The sequence below is a fragment of the Dermacentor silvarum genome, chromosome 10 (assembly GCF_013339745.2).
Source record: "Dermacentor silvarum isolate Dsil-2018 chromosome 10, BIME_Dsil_1.4, whole genome shotgun sequence".
Taxonomy (NCBI): domain Eukaryota; kingdom Metazoa; phylum Arthropoda; class Arachnida; order Ixodida; family Ixodidae; genus Dermacentor; species Dermacentor silvarum.
This window is the reverse complement of record NC_051163.1, coordinates 109,779,922-109,806,231: the sequence shown is the minus strand read 5'-3', so window position 1 is coordinate 109,806,231 and position 26,310 is coordinate 109,779,922. Positions and strand designations below refer to the sequence as shown.

The 26,310-nt window shown below is 48.8% G+C and overlaps 1 protein-coding gene across 1 annotated transcript in view; it reads right to left on the bottom strand.

Moving 5' to 3' along the window:
* The window catches only part of LOC119466453 (POC1 centriolar protein homolog A), a 90,039-nt gene that overhangs the window by 41,621 nt on the left and 22,108 nt on the right, over positions 1-26,310 (bottom strand). The window contains exons 5-7 of the mRNA XM_037726971.2: positions 25,832-25,940; positions 24,765-24,835; positions 23,025-23,132 (exon numbers count right to left, since the gene is read on the bottom strand). Coding sequence (XP_037582899.1) covers positions 23,025-23,132; positions 24,765-24,835; positions 25,832-25,940 — 288 coding nt within the window. The remainder of the gene's footprint in view (positions 1-23,024; positions 23,133-24,764; positions 24,836-25,831; positions 25,941-26,310) is intronic.

Genomic DNA, 26,310 nt, shown 5'->3' with positions numbered 1-26,310 from the left:
GCGTTTTAGGAATTTCTCAAATATGCGTCAGAAAACTCGTAAAGTACGACTTACACACAACCTACAGACATGTCAGCGTCGGATTGTGATTTGAATATACGAGAAAACTAAATTCTGTTACACGGAAACTCAAACACAAACCCCTTTTCCTGCTGCCGTTTGAGGTCTGTCTTAGTGGGAGCGGTGCGCCCCGCTGGTTTTCTTGCAACACCATCCAGATGGCGCTCGCCTCCGCGCATTCGCGGCAGCGGCGGCGCAATCCGTGCGGGGGCAAAGAAAAAAAAGAACCAGAAAGCTCGCCTTCGTGTATAGCGTTCGCCGCCAGCGTTTGCAGGTAAACATTACGGTTACACAAGCTGCAGTTGCCGGGAAGCGTGAGAAGCAGTCAGGGATCTTTGAATGCTATCGCGTTCCACTCTTAAAGGCGACGCTTATTAAGCGTCCTCCAATTCTTTCTGGAAGTGGTTACAAGACACCCAGCTCCCAGATACGTGAAACCCGTGTAAAATCAGCCAAGACTTCGTCTTCACACTGGGAAACGCGCGGAGCGGGACTTCAATACGGCCGTACTACTTCAGCAGCTTCCGCAGCGTTGTCTGCTAAGTATAAGACAAAGGTACTTGCTAAGGTACAGTCGCTATAGGGCTGAGGAGACCACCGTTTCGCGCTTGTGACGTCAGCGAGCCCCGTGACTCGGGGTGCACGCAGGCCAATGAGCGGACGGTGAGGCGGTCCCGGGGCCTCATCTTCTCGCGCCAGAGCGGGTCGGTGCTGAAGCCCAGCGAGGAGGCGCCGCTGCTGTGCTTCTACGACCGATACACCGAGCGAAAGAAGGAACCCGTGCGCTACCAGCTGCTCAAGCACCTGCCTGCCAGGCGAGTGATATACCTGTCTGTCTCTCTGTATAGCTGATTACTTTCACTTCACGAAAGCCGACATCTTGGACTGTTCTACGGACATCTCGCGCTGCGTGTTACATGCAAGAAAAGAAGAAAAGACACAAACGAAGGCACAAAAAAGCAAACCCTTCCTTTTTGTTTTTCGTGTAACAAAAATCGCAAGACAACTACAATTATATACAATGTTTTTCCCCCTTTTAATTCTACTGGTACTGTTAGAAATGTCCTCCACGCTACAATAATGCACTTTTGGCGCATTTAGTTTTCTGAATAAAAACAAAATGAAAGAGCATAAACTATTCCCTGTTGCATTGCCACGAGAACATATTTCCATATATTTCGCAGTGAAGACAAGTTATAACATGGTCGTGAAACATGTCACGCGCCTGTAAACTAATTTCCATGCCAGTGATTAGACCGCAGCACTAATGTGAAATGACCGATGTATACAGTTAGGAAACGCCCGGGTTAACGTAACAGCCCAGAATCATGGCGCTTCAAATCTACCATAAAATATAGTCTAGATAGGCCTAAACCATGCACTCCACAGCCTCGAAGTGTCGTTTGCCGTACAGAGCGCTTACACGAACGCGCACCCCCCCCCCCCCCCCCCCCCCAGTGTGACCGGCACTCGACCTTCTCCACGAGCAAAGACATCCGGTACATTTGCATCAGAATCGAATCCAGTCGAACCCAGGTAAATCAAGCCTACATATAACGAATTATTGTGCACATGAAACAGCTGCAAAGTCCCCTTGAAAGAATTTGTTTAAAATTTTCATTTTATATATCGAATTACCTATATATATCGAACGTTTTTGTGAAACCCTTCAGATTCGATATATCTGGGTTCGACTGTACCTCGCGAGGCATATTGCGTATGCGACACGTGATACACGAATCTGATGACGGCAGCAATGGTGTGACGCAAGAGGGCGCGACCTTTGTGCCGAAAGGCTGTGTACGCGGGGCTCTCAGTGTTTACAAACATCGGCCCTGCACGGCTTCCGGTTTTGCCCGCTGACGTAGCTGCGAAGTGTAACTGGCAAAGAAGCAGCCATGCGTTAAAACATAGAAGACCGATAAGGCACGTGACCGGAAGTTTCTTGGGGGCGGCGCGCTCGATGCTGTTATCGCGAGCATGAAACCGTCTATAAATCGGGGCGAATAAAGCGCACCTCGATCAAATTCCCGCCTCTCTCTCACCACGCGCGCAGGTTCTGCTCGCACCTGGTGTACGGCTTCGTGAGCCCCTCGGACCTTAACAACAGCTCGTCGGGAGGCTCCTCTCAGGCGGGTCCCGTGGCGGATGCCGACCACCGCATCCGCCAGATGGTGCAGCTCAAGCAGCTCTACCCGACGCTCAGGGTGCTCGTCGGGGTCGGCGGACCCAAGGCGAGTTATATACCACAACTCCGTAATTGCATTATAGCTGCCGTGGGGTAGGCCGACCCACCCTGCGCTGTGATCCGACCCGATCCCACCTGCAATACAATACCGCGCAGTGACTCGTGTAAGGGCCGCACTTTTTACAGCGAAAGCTTATATGGTTAGGCGAAACGAAAAACCATTCGTCTTACGTTTCACTAAACGTCTCCATTGGCTGCGCCATCAGTTACGTCGTTCTCTACGTCGCACCCAAGCGCGCGCGCCATTGGCAGCACCGTAAGTGACGTCGTTAGCGAACGCGTTCCCGCCATTGCCACGTTGACGCTGCTCTGCCCGCAACGCCGGCTCCTCGGCTCGCCGCTAACGCATGTGTTCCATATCTTGAGTTAGCTCGGCGTCGTGGTTAGCAGCATCCGCCCGCCATTGGCGCTTGCGTTCCACTTCGCGATTTCAACGTGGACGTTTCGTCGCAGCCAAAGCCAAAGTCCCGCTCGAGAAACTTGCGCCGAAAGCGGGCGAAACATGTTCCCGCCATTGATACTTGACGCTGCTGTGCCCGCAACGCCGCCTCCTCGGCTCGCCGTTGTCGCATGCGTTCGATATCTCGAGTTAGCTCGGCTCAGCCAAGGCCGCGGTGGCTTTGCAAAGTTCTCGCGAGTTAGCCAGCGCTATCGGACCGCACAAAGGGCCGCACAAAGAGCGATGGAACGAAAAATTTTAGGACTAACGTTAAGAGACAGGAAGAGAGCGGTGTGGATCAGAGAACAAACTGGGATAGCCGATATTCTAGTTAATATTAAGTGGAAGAAATGGAGCTGGGCAGGCCATGTAATGCGTAGGATGGATAACCGGTGGACCATTAGTGGGACAGAATGGATACCAAGAGAAGGGAAGCGCAGTCGAGGTCGGCAAATGGGGTGATGAAGTTAGCAAATTTTCAGGTGCAAGTTGGAATACGCTAGCGCAAGACAGGGGTAATTGGAGATCGCAGGGAAAGGCCTTCATCTTGCAGTCCACATAAAATATAGGCTGATGATGATAGCGAGTCATCCCACTCTTCACGAACGAGTATATATTCGATGCTTGCTTGCTTGCTCGCCAATCCAACAGCATTCACACGAATCGGGAGACTAGTTTTCTGACCAGATGATGCAACCCGTGATAGTGTCTGCACAGTTCGTTCACTGACGGCACGAATGCTAATCATTCGACCCCACGGCCTCGCAGGTGGACTCCAAGTCGTTCTCGGACGAGCTTATCACCGAGGGTCGCCGCGAGCACTTGGCGCAGCGCAGCGTCCGCTGGCTGCGCGCCCGCCACCTGGACGGCATGCACGTCCAGTGGATGTATCCGGGAGAGGGCAATGGCCGCCCTTCAGACAGGGAGAACTTCCCAAAGCTGCTGGCGCAGATCAGGAACGCCTTCAGGGCAAGTGGCACACGCCCAAAGAGCGCTCGACTCACGTATTTTGATTTTCGTTTCACACGGTTATATATAATAACGAAGGACAAGGTGCTAAGCGCAATAGCACATCATAACCAACAAACATCACTAAAATATGAATTGTCACGTGCGAAGGCTGAAAGATTGCAGCGTCATTTCCATTCTCTCTAGTGATAATAGTACACAAACCTATAACTTAAGGATGTTACGTGCTTAAACTTTGACCACGACCTCCGCGCCAAATGCCGGAGACGATGCTTCGACAAAGCACAGCAGCCTTGCGGTAACTTCCATCGCTCTTTCGAGAGCACTTTCGAAGCGCCCTGACGTTCAATCAAAACGACAACGAAGTTGTATTACGGAGACAAACGGCAATAGTAGCATTTCTCCGTATTTGCTAACACTATCGGAACGTGCTCGTTGTCATGGTAAAGCTTGTAGTTACATTTTTAAACGACCTATCAATCCTCGCAGGAGTGCTCGAAAACGACCCGTCGAACATGCCGTAACATTTTCAGCTAAAGTACACACAGACACACACTTTACACGGGATCTGTGGTACATACGGCACTTCCCGCAATGGTCACGTGACGGCACTTCTCGGACAGGCGGAGAGCAGCCGTTGGCACCTGACCATGTACCTGCCGCACGAGGACGACCGGGTGGACCGCGGCTTCGAGCTGCGCAACGCCCTGCGCTCGGTGCACTACGCGGTCATGGGTTCGTTCGGGTTCGTCGAGCCAGGCCGCGCCGAGGTGTCCAGCCCGCTGTACAACCGCCCGCCGGCCGCTGAAAACCGCTCGCCCATCAACAGCGTCTACGAGTTGGTCGTCCTGCTGCTCGATCGGGGAGCGCCCAGGAACAAGTTGCTGCTGGCTGTGTCCGCCTCCGGCTACAGCTACGCGCTCGCAAGGTACAGGCGCTGTTTCACCGACAACCGACGCTTTCGCCGGTTCACCAGTCGGCGTTGGAACACGATACCTATTGCTGAGCTATGAAGAGTGTTAACTTGCCGGTATATATGTACGTAACTAGTCGAACCCGAACATATCGAACTCGAAGGGGATCACGAAATAGTTCGATATATAAATAATTCGATATATAAAACAATTTCATAGAAACATTAGCAAGATTTTACAGCTGTTCGTTCTACACGATAATTCGTTATATTCGGGTTCGATATATCTGGATTCTACTGTACTCTTCATTCACGAAATGGTGGATTACCGTGGCACAAACGTCAGCAGCCTACAAGATCAAGGGGCTGTGCTGCAGCAGCCGGGTTTGTAGCGTCATTTTGTGGTGTTGAGTTTAACCAGAGAGGACATAGAGTTATTATTGCAGTAAATGATCACATCCTACTTATCTGCTGGTGTACAAAGCATCGACAGCCATGCAATCAACAAAACACAGTCTTGATCGCTTTATGTTGCTTCGATAGGAATGCTCATGTAACGCAAAACGTTTCACCTGATGTTGGACAAAGCGTCACGGCATGTTGCTACTGGCATTGTTACTGCAGTCCACGTTTAATGTAACGCGGTATTTCTGTAAAGAGTGGACAAGCTAAAGTTTGTAATACTGCGCGCATATAATTTCCATTCGCAGTGAGGTGGCAGTAAGTGTAAGAAAAATTTGCGCAAGAACGCTTCACTTGAGCCCTCTGTTAGCCACAGTTTTGGTGTATCATGCAGATACACATCGACAGGAATATAAGAGAGATGTATTGCATGCCCAGTTCCGTGACCCAGTAACTGTGAGAAGCCAAATGTGCATGTGCGAGCTCTTCCTGCTTCTACCGCTTGTCATACCACTGAAAGTGTAACTCGAACCGTACGTGTCTCCTCCTGTAGGTTCTGCGTAGTTCTGTGCGGTGGCCCCACATTGGCCCTATAATGGTGGTAGAAGGGGGAACAGCTTGTGCAAGTGGTTCGCTTCCATATGCACAAGGGCGCAGTGACGTCTTTTTTTTTTTTCATATGCACTTCACAGGCTTCTTCAAAGCCTGTGAAAGATAGCGTCAAGGGAACAACTTCATCGGTCTTTCTTGAGCCTGCTCTACACAACTTTTCAAATGCAGCTTATACCCTAAAATGAATATTGAAAATTCTTTATAAATAAACTTATAGTAAGGTAATTAACAGCACCGAAAAATCCTGATTATTTCGAGAAAACTGGGAGCAACATACTGTATCTCTCGATCGTCTAGAGTGTACCATTATCTTTAAGTTTGGTTCTAATTAGGTGAAGCACCCGGTACAGTAAATCATGACAGGGAAAATTGGTGTCCACCTAGACTGTAGCACGAAGCTATGCGGGTTTCTCAAAAAAAAAAAAAAAAAAGCTTCGCAGTTGAAGAAAAAAATGTCCTGGTCCGGCGATGGACCAACGCCTTTCCGGGACGGTCGTTCTGCCATCTGAGCTAACCAGAAGGCTAGCAGATTGCAGGGCGAAGTCGGAAAGACGTTGGTCCCGGGTTCGATCCCCGGACCAGGCCGAATTATCCTTTAACTGTGAAGCTTTCTTACAAATCCATATGGGTTGCCTTTGTAGCATTGTGTTACAGCCCCAGGTAGATGCAATTTTTTTTTTCACGAAACGTCCTCCACCTTGTGAGCTTCCACAAAACTGCTTTAACATACAGTACATGACGGGAACCTAAAGTGGCTCATGCACATACGTTCCCAGGGCTGACACTGACGTGCGAGCTCCTCTGCGTGGTGGCGATGGCCGTGGCCAGGCCGGGCCGTTCACGTCGACGCCCGGCCGGCTGGCCTACTTCGAGATCTGCTACAACGTGTACCGAAACAGCTGGGCACGGGTGTTTGACGCGGCCACGTCGTGCCCGTATGCCTACCGTGGCCAGGAGTGGGTCACCTACGACGACGCCGACTCAGTCAGGGCAAAAGTACGTACGCGTGCACCGACCAAATCAAGGGTTTTTTAAGCATGAGCTGGGGACGTATTCTGAAATCATCCACTTCGGTGATACTATAGCTTTGACCACGCCTCCGCAAACGGCGCACGCTGATTGGCTGTTTTAGTGTAATTGGACGAGCTGATTGGCTGGTTGAGCACGAGGTCATCCAATTTTACTCAACCAGCCAATCAGCGTGCGCCAATGCGATTCTATCGCCGAAGTGGATTGTTTCAGCATACGTTCCTTAGATGGACATACGCCGGATAAGATGTAGGGCCATGGAGACAGCAACCCTATTGGCGAGCATGTAGTTTTATACGAAAATTGATCGATGGAACAGCGGTGCTAGCTTTATTATTTTTTTTACAGGTATGGCGAATAGTATGCAAATCAGCCAGCATGGGAATGACTGAAAATTATATTTTTGGGGCGTTTTACGTGCTAGAACCCCCAACCCGAATATGAGGCACTCCGTAGTGAGTGAATACGAATTAATTTTGACCACCTGGGGTTTTTTAACACGCACGCAAATCTATCACATAAGCGTTCTGGTGCGTTCTTGCATTCCACTGCCTTTGTAACGCGAACTGCAGCGGGGATCGCTGCAGCCCCTAAACAGCACTTAAGAAGATGACGCATGCATATGACGGTTGTCGTATGACGCAAGTCCCAGCACGCTGCCTCCGAAATTGTTTCAGCACGTTGCGGGCATCTGCGGGTGGTGCCTTATCTCGAGGTTATGCCGAGGGGCCACATGCTCTAGGTGATGCATCACTTTCGGCGACCGGTAATGGCAGCTTTCTTTTTTTTTAGTTTCAGTATCAAAAACGGCTATTTTTACAAGCTTTCTGTGACGCTTGTGCTCGTATTTCAACCGTCAAATTATGCACGAAGCAGTGGCGCACCGACGGGGGGGGGGATTCGGGGGTTGGAACCCCCCCCCTGAGGCCGACTTAACACCCCCTTTTGTTTAACCCTTTTTCTTTCCTTACGCATTTGAGTACTGCAACTAAGATGTAAGACGCGCAATCGTCTGCACACTCGCAAAAAGCGAATTTTTTTACAATTTCCCGTGAAGAAATTGAAATTAGTGCTGTTTAGATGGTATTGGCAAACTGTCAACCCCCCCCTGGCAGAGATCCTGGGTGCGCTACTGGCACGAAGGCTTCTGTATATCTTCACTATACTATATCTCAGTAGTTTCTTAAGCAATATGGAAGCTGCAGGACTCTTTAACCAATAAGAAGGCTGAATGCCTCTCAAGATGTCTTCATCCGCGTCGCGCCGTCTGCTCAACACTTGCCTACCATGCTTCCTATACAAGCTCCACGGTTCGTGGATTGACGCAGCAGATGTTTTGGTATCATAACCTTAAGATGTGTTTACATGAATGGAACAGCGGGGGCTTCGCTTCATCTGTACATCTTCTCAACAGTTCCTTGCTGCCTCCTTACACAATAGTAAGGGCGAATGCTCTTATAATTGTTGACCCGCACCGCGTCTATTGTTGACCCACGTCGCGCTGCTCAGCGTCTATTTGGCACTTACTCACCACCGTCATCTCATACAATACCAGAGCGGACTAGTAAATTAACGATTCTGTGAATAATTACATCTTTATAGTGTTCCCCATCGTCAACACCTCACTAGTGCTGATGTTGTGGCACCGTGTGCTTACTTTTACAGCTCGGCGCCACCTCTGTAGTCCTAGCAGCATCAAAACAAACGGCTAATCTCAATAAAAAAATTCACAGGGTCTCTTATGTTATCCCTAAGAAGACCTGAAGGCGAAAAACCCAAGTGCTAATGCATTAAAGAGGGACACATGACATACACATCCATCTTAATTTGCTTAGTCTACTTCACTTATTCATCCCTCTTAATTTGCTTATGTATCCTCTTAATTCGATTACTCATCTGCTTAATTCGCTTAGTGTACTTCGCTTAGTCATCCCTTCTAATCCAAAGGTGGAGGGTTCAAGTGCTTTAAGTAACTCTATCTTAACATTGCCTTAATTCACCTTCATTAACACCAAAGGTTGTGGGTTCGACTCCCACCAAAGGTCGTGGGTTTGAGTGCCTTAATTCACTATATCTTAATTACCTGCACCTTAACAACAACAACAACAGCGTAACAGCTTCGCCTTAATTACCACCAAAGGTTGAGGGTTCGTAGCATTTTGTACCTTTCGTGACGATGACGCATTTTCGCTCAAGGTCATGACTGACTAATGAGACATACAAGGATTTCGCCTTAATAAAATAACGACAGAACACAGCTAATGCTTTGACCTCAGCGTGAGATGAGACTAAGCAGTCACAAATTTTACCATTTATTTTTATTATTTTCTTTTGTTGCGGTCAGGGCGGGGAGTCAGCAGCAAGTGCGAATTGATCAAAGCAGGCGACCAAGGCTGCATGGGCGCTGCCATGTTGCTACGCAATCATGGTTAGAGTGGCCATTATGGTTACTGGCAGCAATTGCCACAGCAATTCACGGTATACGACATGCAACCGCAAAGGGCCTAACATGTAATGCATCGATGTAACAAATATGTACCAAACAAATATAACGCTGTATAATCCCGCCAATATTTAGACTGTTTCGCCCGAAACTATATTCCGCTGTGCAATGGTATTGCCTGTGTTCACCTCATCCCTTTGGCAGTGCTGCAAGTTACTTGTCATATAGTGTGTTAGTGACCGTTACTACCACGTGACAATATTAAACGCAGTAAAAAATTTTGTTGCAGTTGGAATTATTAACCAACTATTGATCCCAAAATAAATCCATTGCTCTAAAATCTATTCTGTATGCTCCCTGCTTTTGCACCACCAATACTCCAGTCGTCGATACTCCACTGAATGCCCACACGCGTGTTCCAACGCTGCAGGTGGCCTTTCTGCGCAACCAGACGCTGGGTGGTGCAGCGCTCGTGGACGTGGCAGCCGACGACTACATGGGCATGTGCGGGCCCCGCAACGTGCTGGCGCGCACCCTACGCGCGGCCCTCAAGCACTACTCGCCCCAGGTGGCACAGAGCCCGTCGTCCCGAGCGAAGAAGGGGGCGACAGCGCAGCACCAGAAGCACTACCCGCGGGTCGGCCGGCAGATGTTCAGGCACCGGCGACGTTTCGGCTAGACGGCAACCTTCCATCGCGATCACGTGTTGTGTGTATGTCCCCCTATCAGTGTCCTGCCATCATCAACATTGTCGCGACACCATCATCCCGGTTCACTTGCTCTCTTTTTTTCCTCTGTTCCTTTCGTTTTCTTTTCAGAAATAAAAGGTTTTGTCACTAACAGGCCTTTGAAATCCCACTGATCACAAACCGGCCCCCGCGCGCCATATTTTTGCACCTAAGGTGCGGGTTATATGCAAATCCATGGCGTCCCAAGTTTCGCCTTAAGCTGATATCACGGCAGCGCACTCAGTACTGCCGCGATGCCACATTTCCAGGCTGGCTCAATGGCATCGATAATTTCACCTTTCAAGGCAAAGTAGTTTTCGTTATCTCCTAGGGAACCCCACTTCTCAACCCCCATTTGTTGCAGCGCCTTTTATTGCGATAGCAATTATATGGACACCCCAGGTGAACTTCCGCCATCGGGGTCCCTGTCGCCGTGAGGTTCCATAAGTCCAAGTGCAATAACATTGCGGCCGCGTGCCGTATGCTGTAGGTGCAAGGGAAATTGTGCGAGGGGGAGCCGAGAAGGATGGTGGCTGGATGCGGCGCTGCCTTCTCGTGTGCGCTAGGAGAGAAGGAATGGGACAGGTTAGCACACATCGATTCTACATCGGCCATGGCATTGCATGGCATGACTGAGCGCGGCTGCGCGTGCCCTATCTTGGGAGTTAATTTGTGTGGTTCCGTGACTGTGTGTGCTTTCTCGAGCACCTAGTATGCGTTGAAGCGAGAGGCAGTGCGAAAAGGAATTCGCTCGTCACTGCTGCTGTTCTTTACGCCAACATTCTGGCAGCCAGTGTCCATGGTCGTGTTTGCCTCTGCGCATGTGACACCATGCTTGTGAATATAGTAAGCGACGTTTACACAAGTTTAATCTGCTAACCTTACTTCACAATGAATGCTTTGCCTTTCGGGCGAAACTGCAACTTCTTTTTTCTCTTATTTTCGCCATTTCACATTTTGGCTGCATTAGTAATTAGCAAATAGTGCGCGTGGCGCTGGCGAACCAAAACTCTGTTCACTATAAACTGCGCCCAATTGCAGTCCTTTAGTGCCACAGACGCTGAGCATTGGTGCCACTGAAAAGGTGTGGAAACAGCCGATGGCCGAAGATATGATGTGAGCGATTTGCAAATGAAGACTGTTTTATTGCGATAGCAATTATATGGACACTCCAGGCAGATTTCTGCCGTCGGCGTCGCCGTGAGGTTCCGTATGAAGTCCAACGGTGATGAAATCGTCGCCGCGCGCCGTATACTGTATGTGCGAGTGAAAGCGCACGAAGGATGCGCAGTAGTGCACCCAGGATCTCTGCCAGGGGGGGGGGGTTGACAGTTTGCCAATACCATCTAAACAGCACTAATTTCGATTTCTTCACGGAAAATTGTCAAAAAAATGCGCTTTTTGAGAGTGTGCAGACGATTGCGCATCTTGCATCTTAGTTGCAGTACTCAAATGCGTAAGAAAAGAAAAGGGGTTAAACAAAAGGGGGGGTTAAGTCGGCCTCAGGGGGGGGTTGCAACCCCCGAATCCCCTCCCGTCGATGCGCCACTGGCGGGCTATCACGGGGAGCAAACGCATGGTGGAGAGCAAACGCGACTTCTTCCGTTGCATGAAAGGCCATACAAGGAAATACAAGGAAAATAGAGAAGTTTCGAGGATAAGAAAAAAAAAGATTAAGCAGATGTATACAGTAATGCTAGAAATAAAAGCATGTATAGCATACTTGATTAACTCAAACAAACTAGGTGACAATTTGTCACCGCCCCGTTTCAAAGGGGATGCTGGTAAAGCATCATCAACATCAGAGATGCTCTCTCCCTCTGCCTCGTGTAAAGCAAACTAGCAACGTTCCTTCCCCACCTTCTTCCATATTAGAGCTGATGGCTCATCAGGCTCAACTGACAAGCCCTACCGCCTTTTTTTATTACGTTCGCATTGTTAGGGTAGTTCATGCACTTTCTGGGGGCTATATGTGTGTGTTTTTCTGTCTGGGGTTTTACATGCCAAAACCAGTTCTAATTATGAGGCACGCCGTAGTGAAGGGCTCCGGATTAAATCTGACCACTGGGGGGTTCCTTAACGTGCACTAATATCACGCAAGCACACAGGCACTTTTGCATTTCGCCTCCATCGAAATGCGGCCACTGCGGCCGGGATTTGATCCCGCGACCTCGTGCTCAGTAGCGCAATGTCTTAGCTGACTGAGCCACTGTGGTGTGTGTTTGTGCGTGAGAGAGAGAGACCTGGGTCAGTGAGCAGTCTCTGGTCGAATGGGTAGCCCATCGGGCTGCTGTGCTGAGGGAACAGGGTTCTAAACCAACCATCGGGCCAATTTGGCCCACTGAGTATGTGTCAATCTGTACATATGTGCCACTCTTCAACGAACTTCTTTCACGCCAACATCGGCTACTGTACATGCGGGACTGTGTACGTGCTGCTCAGTTTGTGCTGGTCTACAATGAACCTCTTTTATGCCAACTTGTCTCACTAGGTATGTGTCAGTAGGTGTGTGATAATGGGAATGTGCCGTTCTACAGTGAAGAAGAGGATCCCTTAAACTTCTCCGATGCTAAGCGGAATAGAACGAACGTCACAAAGGTTCCTCAAAGACGGCAATCTGACACTTTAATGAGCTGCGCATGAATGCATTGTGTGTGGTATGTGTCGCTCTTCAATGAGCCTCTCGTCAACTTGGGTTACTGAGTAAGTGCCATTAATACCCCTGTCACACTGGCAAATTTAATGTCATTTTGAGCAAGTGCACTTTGGCGCAGAGTGTCACTTTGGCTGTGCGCTGCTACACGAGAAAGAGAAGTGCACTTAAAAAATGATGGCGATGGCATTGGGTGAGTCAGTAGCACAACATACATTTGTTATTTTAGGCGATACTTGCTAATAACGCATTATATGCATAGGAACAGCATTTAAAGTAAAATTTTGGTGCAAATGAAGTGAATCACTGCAATCGCATTAGTGCCACCGATCATCACGATCCAAGACAAGACGGCGTTGTATCCAAGGCGAGCGCATTCAAAATGGCGGCTTTCGTTGAAGACGGCACGGAAAGTAGTGACGGGCATTTGGAGCGTCTTTTGACAGCACTTATTTGATTTCGAATGAGCTGCTCGCCGGTAACGTTGTTCGTGGCGGACGCGGCCATTGCCTGGCATGTCATAGAATAAAGAATCTGGTATGGTAGCGCTGGCATGCCCCCGTCGGCCGTGTCCGTCAACAGCCTGAGAGCGAGAATAGTAAACTAGTTATTTTTCTTGTAAAGTACGTTTTAATACGTATTAATATTCCTAATAATGAAAACAATAGTTAAACAAGACTACCGACTCGGCTTTTGATATTAGTTTATTTATTTCTGAGCCCCTGCTGCCAAGACTGTGCACTTCGGCGGAGCAAAGTTAGTTTGGCGAACGCACTCGCCAGCGAGTGCGCTTTGCAGCAAGTGTCACTACGCGTGCCCATGTGACAGTGTGCGAATGACACTCGGGGGGGGGGGGGGGGGGGAGTGCACTCGCTCAAAGTGCACTTAGGTTGTCCCGTGTGACATAGGTATAAGGGCCCATTCACACTTACGACTAGGCGAGGTCGCGCGACCAGTCGCAAGTAGTCCCAAATGGTCGCTTTTCTCGAAATGCGACCGTTTCGGGCCAGTCGCTCGCTGCTCGATTTTTCAGTCACGCGACCGCAGTCGCAGAACAGCTGAACCAATCAGGTGCGAAGGAACACGACATCCGTATACACTGACGCTTATTTTACGCGGCGATGACATTTCAAGCAGACGTGAACGACATATCGCGAGACATTTCGGTTTAGCGACTCGTCGGTCGCATTTGTAAGTGTGAACATCGTTCGTCGTGAGTAGCTTCCTGGTTGCCAGTCGCAATCGGTCGCGCGACCTTGCCTAGTCGCAAGTGTGAATAGGCCCTAAGTGTGCAGCAAGCGAGGGAACAATTCTCAGCGTTCGCAGACACCGGCACGTCATGCTTCTCGTCTCGGAGGCCACGCGCGGATTTCTCGACAACGCCACCAGATGGCACAGCAAGTCCAGAAAGTACCGCGAGAGGAACCCGGTTGCAGCATGATGCATTTCTAAGCGTTCGCATGCACCGATGCGCCATGCATTTCGGAGGCCACATGCAGGCTTCGCAGTGGCGCCGTAGATGACATGAAGTGTTCTTAATGAAGTGCAAAAGAAGAGTCCCGCTGCAGTACACGTGTCATACATAACTTGCTTAGACAGTGGCAATACGTGTTTTTTTATTCTCTTCCTTCAGACTCTCTGGCTGAGAGCGCAGCTTCCTCGAGAGGGAGAACGCATGGAGTTTTGGTTTGAATTTTCAGCGGTTTTCGTGACACACAGCGCCGTAATACTTTGCAGATATGATCATCGGTACATGACGTATGCACTGTGCTTGTCTATTTACAATGGTCAACCACCTGGTGAGGGTTCATTAAAAGGGCCCCTCACCAGGCCACAAAGCAAATTTTGGTTATACGCTGGAAATTCTTATATGCCCTCTAAGGAGGGTTCTATCGCAAGAATTTTTCAAATTAGCTTGTTAATAGGAGAGACAGAAACAGCTGAAGTGGCACGAACCGATGATTTTAGGAGGCAAGCGTCACCATCAACATAGACAGGCTCTCCACTTGCCCCGTCTAGCCTCCGCAAGCGAAATTCCTTCCCTGTGTTCTTCTATACCGGAGGCAAAATATCGCGTGATGAAACGTCACAGGCCCCGCCTTTTTTTTTTTGTTGTATGTTCTTGCTGAGTGGCGCACTTCCGGTGACAGTCTTGCACGCGAATTGTTGCGTTTGTCTCGTTTAATGCAGCAGATGATTTTGCGCAATCTGCACGAGAACACCTGATTAGCGGTATAAGTCAGTGCCACATTCACGAGCACCTGAGGCAGACGCGAGAGGATGAACGAGCATGATCACAGTGCAGAAACGCAGTAGAAAATGACACAGTTTCTCTGCGCGCGCAACCGCACGACGTGGGAACAAGCAAACGAAACAGAATTACATCTGTTATGCTACGGTACAAAATAAAACAAAAAGACGCAGACATTCGGTTTGTATGTTTTATTACATACAAACCGAATAAAAAAAATGATACTCTAAGCGTTCATTCGTCTATTGAAGCAATTGATTAAACAAATAACTGATGTTGCTTTGAATAATTCTTGAAGTCACATGTCACTATGAGTGACGTCACAGCACTGCCATGTACTTTTTTTTTTTTCTGGGGTTTTACGTGCCAAAACCAGTTCTGATTATGAGGCACGCCGTAGTGGAGGGCTCCGGAATAATTTCGACCACCTGGGGTTCTTTAACGTGCACTACAACGCAAGCACACGGGCGTTTTTGCATTTCGCCTCCATCGAAATGCGGCCGCCGCGGCCGGGATTCGATCCCGCGATCTCGAGCTCAGCAGCGCAACGCCTTAGCTGACTGAGCTACCGCGGCGGGTCGGCACTGCCATGTACTATCGACCAAAAAAGTTGACGGACAAAGGGGTCTGACAAAAAGCTGAATATTTCTGCAGCCTCAAAACGCAGCCTGGTATTTCCGTTTCCAGCTTCTACTGGTATATGCGAACAACATTGTGATGTAAGGTTTTACTGGCTACGTTTAAAGGCTGCTCGGATATTTAGCGTTTTCTGAGATCCCGTGGTCCATAAACTTTTTTGGTCGATAGTATATTGACACGTATAAATGTTTATCTTTCACCGGTGGCCGCTTTCCACCGGCTAACAAATGTTAAACGTTATCGCTCGGCGCAGGACGCGCCTGTGTCGGAGGTTTCTAGAACGTTATCGATGCTTCTTTCCGTTGCCTGTTCTCACCGACGCTTATGTTATCTGATTGTGTGACCGACGCGAATTGTCTAGAACTTTCTGGAAGACGCGCGTACCAGGGATTATTCTGGAACCTTCGATGACTCAGGTATAAAAGCCGACGCGTTTCGCCGCTGATCAGATTTTCGACGATCGCCGACTGTGTTCGCCGCTTTCGTTGTGCTTTGAGTGTAGTTTGCTTTTGTGGGCACAGGTTCGCCCAATAAAGAATCAGTTTTGTCATACACAGTTTTACGACTGTTTACTTCAGCGTCACTACTACGTGACATCTGGTGGAGGTGCTTTTGTGTCCATGCAGCGGACGCCCCCGAAAAGCCGTGATACAAGCCCGAACCCCGAAGAGAGTACCAATGTTGTCCCGGAGCATCGAGCTAGCCTCAGGCTACAAAACCAACCCCCGGAGTACGGACTTCATCCCGAGAAGACCAAGAGGACAAAAGTCACTACCTCGGCAGCAGCTACCATGACAGCCCCTGCGCTAACATCTGCAATCGTGATGCAACAACCCAGGGAGCCGCCGACTTTCCGCGGTTCGCCATGTGAAGACCCCGAAAGCTGGCTGGAGGCACACGACCGAGTCGCTACGTTCAACAAGTGGGACTGCGACGACAAGCTGCGCCATGTTTACTTCTCGCTTGAAGGCGGCGCCAGAACCTGGTTCGAGAATAGGGAGCGTGCACTAACAACCTGGGACCGCTTCCGAGCCGCATTCCTGGACACCTTCACTAGCGTCGTCCGTAAAGAAAGAGCTGCAGCCTTGCTGGAAAACCGTGTACAGCTCCCGAATGAGAGCATCGGTATGTACAGTGAAGAAATGACTCAATTATCCCGGCACGCCGACCCCGCTATGCCAGAAGACAAGAAAGTCCGCATGCTCATGCGGGGAGTTAAGCAGGAGCTATTCGCCGGACTTATGCGGAATCCACCAACGACAGTCCCAGACTTTCTCTCGGAGGCTACAACAATCGAGAAAGCACTGGACATGCGCAACCGGCAATACAATCGCCGTTCGACGCCACAGTACGCCGAAGTCCAAGGACTCTCCCACAACCTACGAGACACCATCAGGGCGATAGTACGCGAAGAGCTGCAGAAGTTGCTACCGTCGTCGCAGCCTCAAGTTGCTTCCATCACCGATATCGTGCGGGAGGAAATCCAGCAATCGCCAGGACTTCCCGAATCACCCCAACCCCAGCCGGAAGCGACAACCTACGCCGCCGCCGCCCGTCATGAAGGCCCCCCTCCGCGCTCGCGCCAGGGCCCCGTAACGCCGCAGTTCCGTCGTCCACCGCCGCCGCCAGCACGCCCGCCCGTCGCCCAGCGCAGCTACCAAAGGAAGACAGATATCTTTCGCGCCCCCGACCACCGCCCGCTCTGCTATCACTGCGGGGAAGCCGGCCATGTCTACCGCCGATGCCCATACCGCGGGATGGGCCTATGAGGGTTCGCCGCCAACGCGCCGCGTCCACAGCTTGGCGAGCGACCATGTGACATCACCGTCGTTTACAAGTCCGGGCGAAAGCACTCTGACGCCGACTGCTTGTCTCGCGCCCCCGTCGAACCGCCGCCACAGGACGACCCGGATGATGACACTTTCTTGGGACCCATCAGTGCCGACGAATTCGCCGAACAACAGCGAGCCGACCCGGAACTAAGGAGCCTTGTAGACTACCTGGAAGGCAAGACCGTCATTGTGCCGAAGGTGTTCAGGCGAGGATTGGCGTCGTTTTTCTTGCAAAACGACATTCCTCTAAAGAAGAACTTCTCGCCTCTCCGAGCCAACTACCTCCTCGTGGTACCCTCAGCATTGCGTCCAGAGGTTCTGCAAGCTCTCCATGACGACCCAACGGCTGGACACCTCGGTTTTTCCCGCACGCTCACGAGGATACAAGAAAAATACTACTGGCTTCGCCTCTCTGCCGACGTCGCCCATTACGTAAAGACATGCCGAGACTGTCAGCGACGCAAAACACCGCCGACAAGGCCAGCCGGACTTCTACAGCCGATCGAGCCACCTCAGCGACCGTTCCAGCAGATCGGGATGGACTTACTGGGGCCTTTTCCAACGTCGACGTCCGGGAGTAAATGGATCGTCGTAGCTACGAACTACCTCACCCACTACGCCGAAACAAAAGCCTTGCCCAGAGGCAGTGCCGCCGAGGTAGCCCGATTCTTCGTTGAGAACATCCTCCTGCGTCACGGTGCCCCAGAAGTCCTCATCACCGACAGAGGTACGGCCTTCACGGCTGAACTAACTCAAGCCATCCTGCGCTACAGCCAGACAAGCCATCGCCGGACCACCGCCTACCACCCGCAGACGAATGGCCTCACCGAGCGCCTAAATAAGACCATCGCCGACATGCTGGCAATGTACGTCGACGTCGAACACAAGACGTGGGATACCATCCTTCCGTATGTGACCTTCGCATACAACACGGCCGTGCAAGAAACGACGCACATGGCGCCGTTCAACCTGGTCTACGGAAGGAACCCGGCAACGACGCTTGACGCCATGCTACCGGACGTCACCAACGAAGAAAATCTCGACGTTGCCAGCTATTTGCAGTGTGCCGAAGAAGGTCGACAGCTCGCCCACTTGCGCATCAAGAACCAGCAGAGGACCGACAGCCGACACTACAATCTTCGACGACGCAACGTCGAGTACCAGCCCGGCGAACGTGTTTGGGTCTGGACTCCGATACACCGGCGAGGACTTAGCGAGAAACCTCTATGACGCTATTTCGGACCCTACAAGATTATCCGACGGATTGGCGCACTGGACTATGAGGTCGTGCCAGACGGCATTTCGCAATCACAGCGGCGCCGCGCACGACCCGAAGTCATCCACGTGGTGCGTCATAAGCCTTTCTACGCCCGCTGACGAACTTGGGTACTTTGTTACTTTATTTTTTTTTCTTTACCCAGCAAGCCTGCGAGGCGGCGAAGAGGCAAGACCTCGATGTCCCCACGTGGGAGGCCTAGGCCCAGCCAGCTAAACTGCTGGTTTAAATAAAAGTTTGTTCCTCCTTATTACGCGTGGTTTTGTTTTCGCTTTCACATTTGTTTGTAGCATCGGGACGATGCTACAACAAATCGTGCATTTGTGCTATTGACCTCGGCTCTCTGGCTGGGAGCGTGGTGTTTGCAAGAAGGGTGAACGTCGTTTGGTTTAAAATTTAAGCTTTTTCCACAGCGCGTAGGGATGTAATACTAAGCAGATACAATTGCTAGCGCGCATTGTATGCGCTGTGCTTATCAGCTCAAAAATGGCCAGACCTGGTGAGGAGCCCATTAAGGACTCGTTTTTTTATGGCTCAATGAAAACCTTATACTCGGAATGCAGCGGTTACTTGCAGTAACCTGCAGCGGTTACTTCCAAAAGCACGTGGACATATTGTAAGCAGAAATTTTCGATCTGAGCAGTTTACAAAAAGTATGAATCCCGATGCCAGCAACACTGAGAAGTGTGAGCAATGATGACAGTTCGCCTTGTAAAGTGGGAAAGCAGAACGATGAACAGTTTTCGCGGGAGTGAGTGCAACTTTCATTATCCATCCGCATTTTGACCTTTTCAGCAATGTTTGAAAATAAAAAGCTGCTGCAATAAGTGTGTGTTGCTGTACAGATCATTCTTTGATTCCTATTACTTTTTCTTTTCCAAAGTAGATGCCTATGCAAAATGCCTATGTCATGGCTTGCCCCCGCCGTCCTTGTTCTGCCGACAGACAAGCCAAGTCATCCAAAATTATTCGGCCTCCCATACGGTGTCCAGCGGGTATGAATGAGTAGGACACCATATCGAATGTTGAATCATACCATGAGATGGACACTCCAGGTGCATTTTTGCCGTCGGCACCAACGATCGCGCCTCAATCTCCTGTGTTCGAGGAATGAAATGCGCCGTAGGAGGGAGAGAGGGCAACGCAGCCACTGTGCATTGCGCGGCCGCGCACGCTCTATCTTGAAAGCAATCTGCGTTAGGGGCTGAGTCTAGGTGCAACGGCAGCTTATATCTTCGTGCGTGCTCCGTTCTCGCCGCTCAGTTTGTGTTGAAGTGATACACGGCACGAAAGTCACTTCGTTCGCTGCTGCTGCTGCGTTTCCTCACACCAGCGTTTTGACAGCAAGTGTCCGCAGTCATCGAGTGTGATGTGTTCATGTTTGCCTGTGCCCGCTGACACTATGCTTATTAATTTAGTGTGAAGTCGAATGTTTACAAGTCGATACGGCCGATAAAAGTACTATTCTTACTTCGTATGGCTCTCTGCTAATTTGCTATCGCAATCTTTGCTTCGCCTTTTGGGCGAAACTGTGACTTTTTTTAGAGGTGGCCACGAAAAAAAAAAAGATGGCTCAATATTTTACCCTGCATAATGAACGCACCCCCCAAACTTTGCACATGTTTTTCAGAAAAAAAGTGCATTCATTATGCGAGTAAATACGGTATAAAGTCAGTGTTGAACAAGGGATGTTTCGGGCTGGAGTTGCACATTCAATTGTCAAGGCGATACACTCGCTGAATGTCAATACATTGGCTCCAACCTGATAATTCCTTGTTCGTGTGCCATTAGTCTTGAAATATATAGCTTCTTGTTTTATTTTTTAACAGAGAGACTGAGAGTATTGTTCTACATTTGATTTATCAATAGTTCCATGGTGCTCACAAAGCGTCACATGCAGTGAGGTACAATCAACATGAATTACGTACAGGATGCTGAGAAAATAACTTGTGCAAACATAATTCGGGTCTGCACACTGCCAGAGTAATCAAATTTAGTTATAACAAAATCACATCCTACACATAAATACCTTTGTTATTTCCAGCATTTGCTTAAAATATGTATGCTAATAACAAAAACAATTTCTATCATGTCTATGCGAAAGAAATACAAGCATCATACCTTCGATGGGCCAGCATAGGATCTCTGGCAGATTTTGATGGCCCGACAGTGGCTTGCGTGCCTATACATGGCACAGGAGCAACGAATTACTTCCACTCATTTTTCACTGTCGTTAAAATGCAACCGTGCAATCAATGTGATCGAACGGAATCAGCACGTTAGCTTGAAGGCTGTGCTCCAATCAAGTCAAGCCACCGGCCAAAACGTGTACGCCAATCCCAAATGTTCTATTTGAAGTTGCTTTGTTGAGTGCAGTTACTGTTCCATTTTTCAGACTCGAAAAAGGTAGTGCACGTACCTGAACTTCGCTGCTACAGCCATCAATCTAGCCCAGGATGTTCATGTGATCGTGATGCTTGAATGCCAATGAGGTGTAGGGGTATGAACATACATCTATTGGCAACAAGCTTCCCACCCAGAAAGGGGTTCGCACGCAGAAGCTTCCTGTGCAGATGGCGTTTCGAGAGTGGAATGCTTTACACACAGTCACACCATGTGCCTCTTTCTGATTTTGTTGGACGAAGAGCCCCATTTTTCAATACTAGGCATTACATTACTGTCTATTACTGCACTATGAAGGATTACTGCGCTTAGAACTGCGCTTAGAAGGAAAAACTGGTATCGTCGTCGTGATTCAGTGAGTATGTCAAATTCGAATTTCGCATGCGGTGGCCATTACATACGATCGGATGGTGAGGTTTCAAAGCATGGCTGGCGAGGAGAGCTAGTGACCATGTTTTCCCGTGTGGCAGTGCTGACATCAACGCTCGATGACACGTCAAGCTCTCAACTTCCACTGACGTTGCACACGGCACAGCTGCGCTGACATCAACACAGAATGATGGCTATCCAACTTGCTTGCTCCTGTCTAGCAGTGCAGCACAAATGCCACCACATAAGTGGGGAAGTTGGTGGAGACCAATAAGCCAAAGCACGTGCCTTGCACGTGCTTACTGATGTCGAGAAAGCTGAAACGCATCGTGCCAACTGTAGACAAACGAATGAGAGCACATAGACGGCGTCGCACGTATCTCCTCCCAGAATACTGGGGTAGGCTTCAAAGCGCGAGCTTACCAAGTTGTGTCACGTCCCAATGCAACATTGTCGGAGCTTGCCTGAGGATTGCAAAAGAGTGAGAGCTTGAATTAAATTAATTAAATTATGGGGTTTTACATGCCAAAACCACGATGTGATTATGAGGCACACCGTAGTGGGGAAACTCCGGAAATTTGGACCACCTGGGGTTCTTTAACGCGCAGTTAAATCTAAGTACACGGGTGTTTTCGTATTTCGCCCCCATCGAAATGCGGCCGCTGTGGCCGGGATTCGATCCCGCGACCTCGTGTTAAGCAGCCCAACACCATAGCTACTGAGCAACCACGGCGGGTTAGTGAGAGCTTGCAACCAATGGAAATGTAGACAAGATACAAAGTAGTCGAAAGGGGGCGGGTGGAAGTAATTAACTGTACACCATGGTGTATGTGCAACATAGGCCGTGAGAGAGAAATGTAGGTAATGCTGTGGTCGTCTGACGTGTGTGCTTGAAAACCAAGCACAGGAAAGAGCTGCTTAGTGCAATATTAACAAGGGGTCGCCATGAGTGTAGCATTTAAAAAAAGTTTTGCTGAAGTGATGATGATGCGGAGAATTCCACCTAGCATAGAAAACATCAGCTCAGAAAACTTTGACCTCCGAACTGAACCTCATTCAACATCACTTAAGAATGAGGTCAAGGTCAGAACTGTTGAACTCACTCAGTTTCAAGCAGTCACCAACCTCACCTCGTTACCTGAGGCTGAGCTGTGATCAAACTAAAGTTGAAGTCAACCTCATGAGGTTGCCCACCTCTGCTGGTACATGGTAGCATCATTGTTTGGCATGAAACTTTATTTGCATCGAAATATACAGGCACAAGACCCAATATCCAAATAAAATGTAGTAAATGCCTTTAGAGAAAAAAGCATGGTGCATATAATGGCAGGAAAGTTATGTGTAGTCATTTGGTGATCAATCATGTGGAGCTTATCAATAGTACCAATGCATTACTACACAACACAGCTTCATTTAATTTTACAGAACTTTCTCTGCCAATTTATTATTAAAACCCTTGTTGAGCTGCTGATTCAGCAAATTCCATTTGGCCATACATTGTATGACCTCAAAGTTCTGGTAACCTCAAAGTTCTGGCCGGTTCTGAAAAGGCTTTCTTTAGTTCGAGAAGGCTGCATAAATGCATTTACGGTGTGTGAGAAAATGCCAGAAGAATAGACAAATCCTGTTCTTCCAACGGTGCAGGTCAACTGAATTGGCAACCGTATGGATGGCCCGCGTCATTGACTGTAAGTGCATTACATAACATTTCACTGCGCAGCCTGCAAAACAAATTTGAATAAAGCATGCAGGACTCACTTCTTGCCGGCTGCAAAACAGTGCACGCATGTTTTGGACGATGTGTCCCAGATACACAGGGTCTTGTCGTCACTGCATGTCGCCAGAAGACGGCCATCTGGGGAGTACCTGTGCAGCGGAAGGTAATTCCATGAATTATTAGTAGTGAATTACCACTACGAATTACCATGAATCGCAAGCAGTGCAGTAAACAGTGTACAGTTGAACCTCATTACAAAAGTGTCGCATCTGACGCGAAAATAAATTCGTTATATCCAGTATTCGTTATAAGCACATATTCACTACAAGTTGGTATCCGATAATTCATTACATCCATGTCCATTAAATATGTCAAGGGTTAACTGCAGTAAACAAAGCCCCAGAACAGCCCAAGAAAGTGACAGCCACCGACATATGAGTACAAGATTGCATTCTGTCACAGTGCACACGGAAAATAGATCAAAAATGGTTGTCACATCTTTCTTTCCTAAGTCTTTCTAAAGCTCTTAGCAGCATGTCACACTGTCCACCAGGCTACTGCTGCCTATCATCCTCAGAGAAATGACCTCAGACCACTTCAATCATACCCTCGATGATGTACTAGCAATGTACGTGGCCTTGAACCACTCAGAATGGGAAAACCTGGGACAAGGGTCTTCCTTTTGCTACCTTTGCCTACAACTCCATCGTTCAAGCAACCACAGGCCTTTTCGTAGTTTCTTTTTCTTCTATGTGGCCATGAAAACTATCCTTCCTTATTGTCCTGTTGGTGCTGAATTTTTTCCGATGTAGACAAGTACACAGAAGAGTGCCGTCAGCTCGCACAAACTTTCACACACACCAACCAAGGATGACAAAGGCCTGAGTCACATTAGCAAAATCCGACCCCACCTTTATCAGCGACACTGTAGTCTGGCTCTGGGTACTGTCCACGTCCAAGTTTATCACAAAGTTCACATGGCCTTACCGCATTGTTGAATGCTTTTCAGCAAAGAACTACATCATCCAGCACATGGTTCCCCCCTATGATTAGTGCCGTCATGGTTGCCAGATGGTTTACGTCAGCTGCTTCAGAGCCTACTTCAATCCCCTCATTCTGTCCTCGCCCCGAGTCTCCAGGATGGCCCCCCTTGGCTGTCGGGGCCATTGTTGTGAAGCAGATGACCATGCACGTCAGGCAGACTGCCATCGCCGTCGGTACGCAAGTCTTGAGCTCGAGCTGTTGGCACTGACTGATTGTGTTGCTGTCCCTTTCTTGGCTGTTCAGTGTTATGAATAAAACCTCCATTGCAAAAGGTTTAAAATCTTTGCGGCATATCCCAATTTATTCGCCAGTTAAAAACTAACAGCCTGTTCTAGTGTATGCACAAACGGCTTGAATATGCCTTAACATTAAAATCGAGAGCACCAAATTGACAAAAGCAAAGATCAGTATAAAAAACGACATGAAAAAATAATAATTAATAGGCATTAATTACTACGCTCACCAATTTGCTACAAGTTCACAAATTTTACTGGTTTTACCAACACTCATCCAGGCCATGAGCCTGGGTGAGTGTTGGTGAGCATGAGTAGGAACGTGACAGAGTGCTGACAAATGAGAGCGCACACGAATGTGAGCAAGTAAACAGCCTGCAAAAATATTAGCCAATGACTATGAGCGAGTATACACTTATTCTGCCTACCCAGTTAGCATCCTAAAAGCCTCCCAATTACCTCTGCTGTAATCGATTAGGCAAAAAAGCAAACTGGCCGGCTTACCTCACTGAATGGACCCAGTTGCTGTGCACTGTGATGGTCTGCTGCAGGATCTGACGCTGTACTGACCACACCTGGACAGACACGATAAGAAAGCCCAAGAAAATATTTCGGAGGAATATTCATAACCATATAAGGTGCAGGTTTGGGCTAGGTGATAGGTGGGACATAATTAAACAGCGGGACGGTGGCACTTGGACAAAAGAAAGGGACGAAAACACTGCGCCATCAAAGTTCTACCTTTGCGATGTTAGTTTAGAGGAAGTTAAAGTGAGTCTAAGGTTTGCGCTGTTAGTTTAAAACTCCATTTTCACTCCTTTATGTGGTAGCAGGTTGTTCATTAGAAGAGAAAATTGTCAAAGTATCAATTTTTTAAGATTTCACGCCAGAACCTCCACGCCAGTGCATCAGGGCGATATCATACATTTCAACGTACTTTTTCCGTATTTCAGCTGCGGTGCGACGCACTAAACATTCTTGAAACTTGTTAAGTTCAGTCTTTGGCTCTTTTTGAATTCAATGCACTCCATCCGAACTGACAAAAAATTAACAAGACACAAGGAGATGCCATCGAAATCCATTAGATCGGGGCGGGCTGGTGCGGAAACACCCAAGGCTGCGTTGCCACCGCTTTCATTTCTGCGTCTTTGCCAAATTTTCTCTCGTCGTAAGAGCGGCTTTCTTTTGGTATCGTAGACGCATAATTTACTAATACACCTCAAGCCAATTTTCTTTTCAATCACGTTAGACTTCAGGTACAAACCGATCTGCCTTATTCAGTTTCTCTTTGTGCTTCGTGTTGTCGATCAATTCAGCTACACTCGGCAATCTGCTAGTCCCCTAGTTAGCTCAGATGGTAGAGCGACCTCCCTGGAAAGGCATTGGTCACGGCTTCGATCCCCCAGGAAGATTTTTTTTTTTTCAACCGAGAAGCCATGAGCAGTTATTTAGCCAACAGCCAGCTACAGGCACCCAACAGTGTTTGCCTCCAGTGTCCCCTTCACAACCCCCTTCGCAACTTTGATAGCATTACACCACCACATGCTACAACTACAGATTTCTGCACTCACCTTGACGGTCATATCATCCGAGGCCGTGGCAAGCGAAAGACTATTGGGAGCGAAGTCCAGAGACCGCACGGCCGCAGTGTGTGCCCGCAAGACTTGGCTTTCGTCCTTCCTGGAGGGTCAGGTGAGAGAACAGGAGATGATGCTAGTTTTTCTTCCCGTCATTATTCATTGTCATCAGCCTAACTTATGGCTGCTGAAGAACAAAGGCCTCTGTCATCGATCTCCAATTAACCTTTTCTTGCATCAGCTGACTCCATTCTCTGCCTGCTGATTTCCTAATCTTATCACACCGCCTAACCTTGGCTATCCTTGACTATCCTTCCCTTCCCTTGTCACCCCATTGTGCTACTGCAATAGATCACTAGTAATCTGCTCTATGCACTACATGAAGTCAGACATTTGCTCCTTTAGCAAATATTCATACAACGACATGCATAAATTTTAGCAGACCATGCGGTGTGTCAACTGCGTGAGAAAGG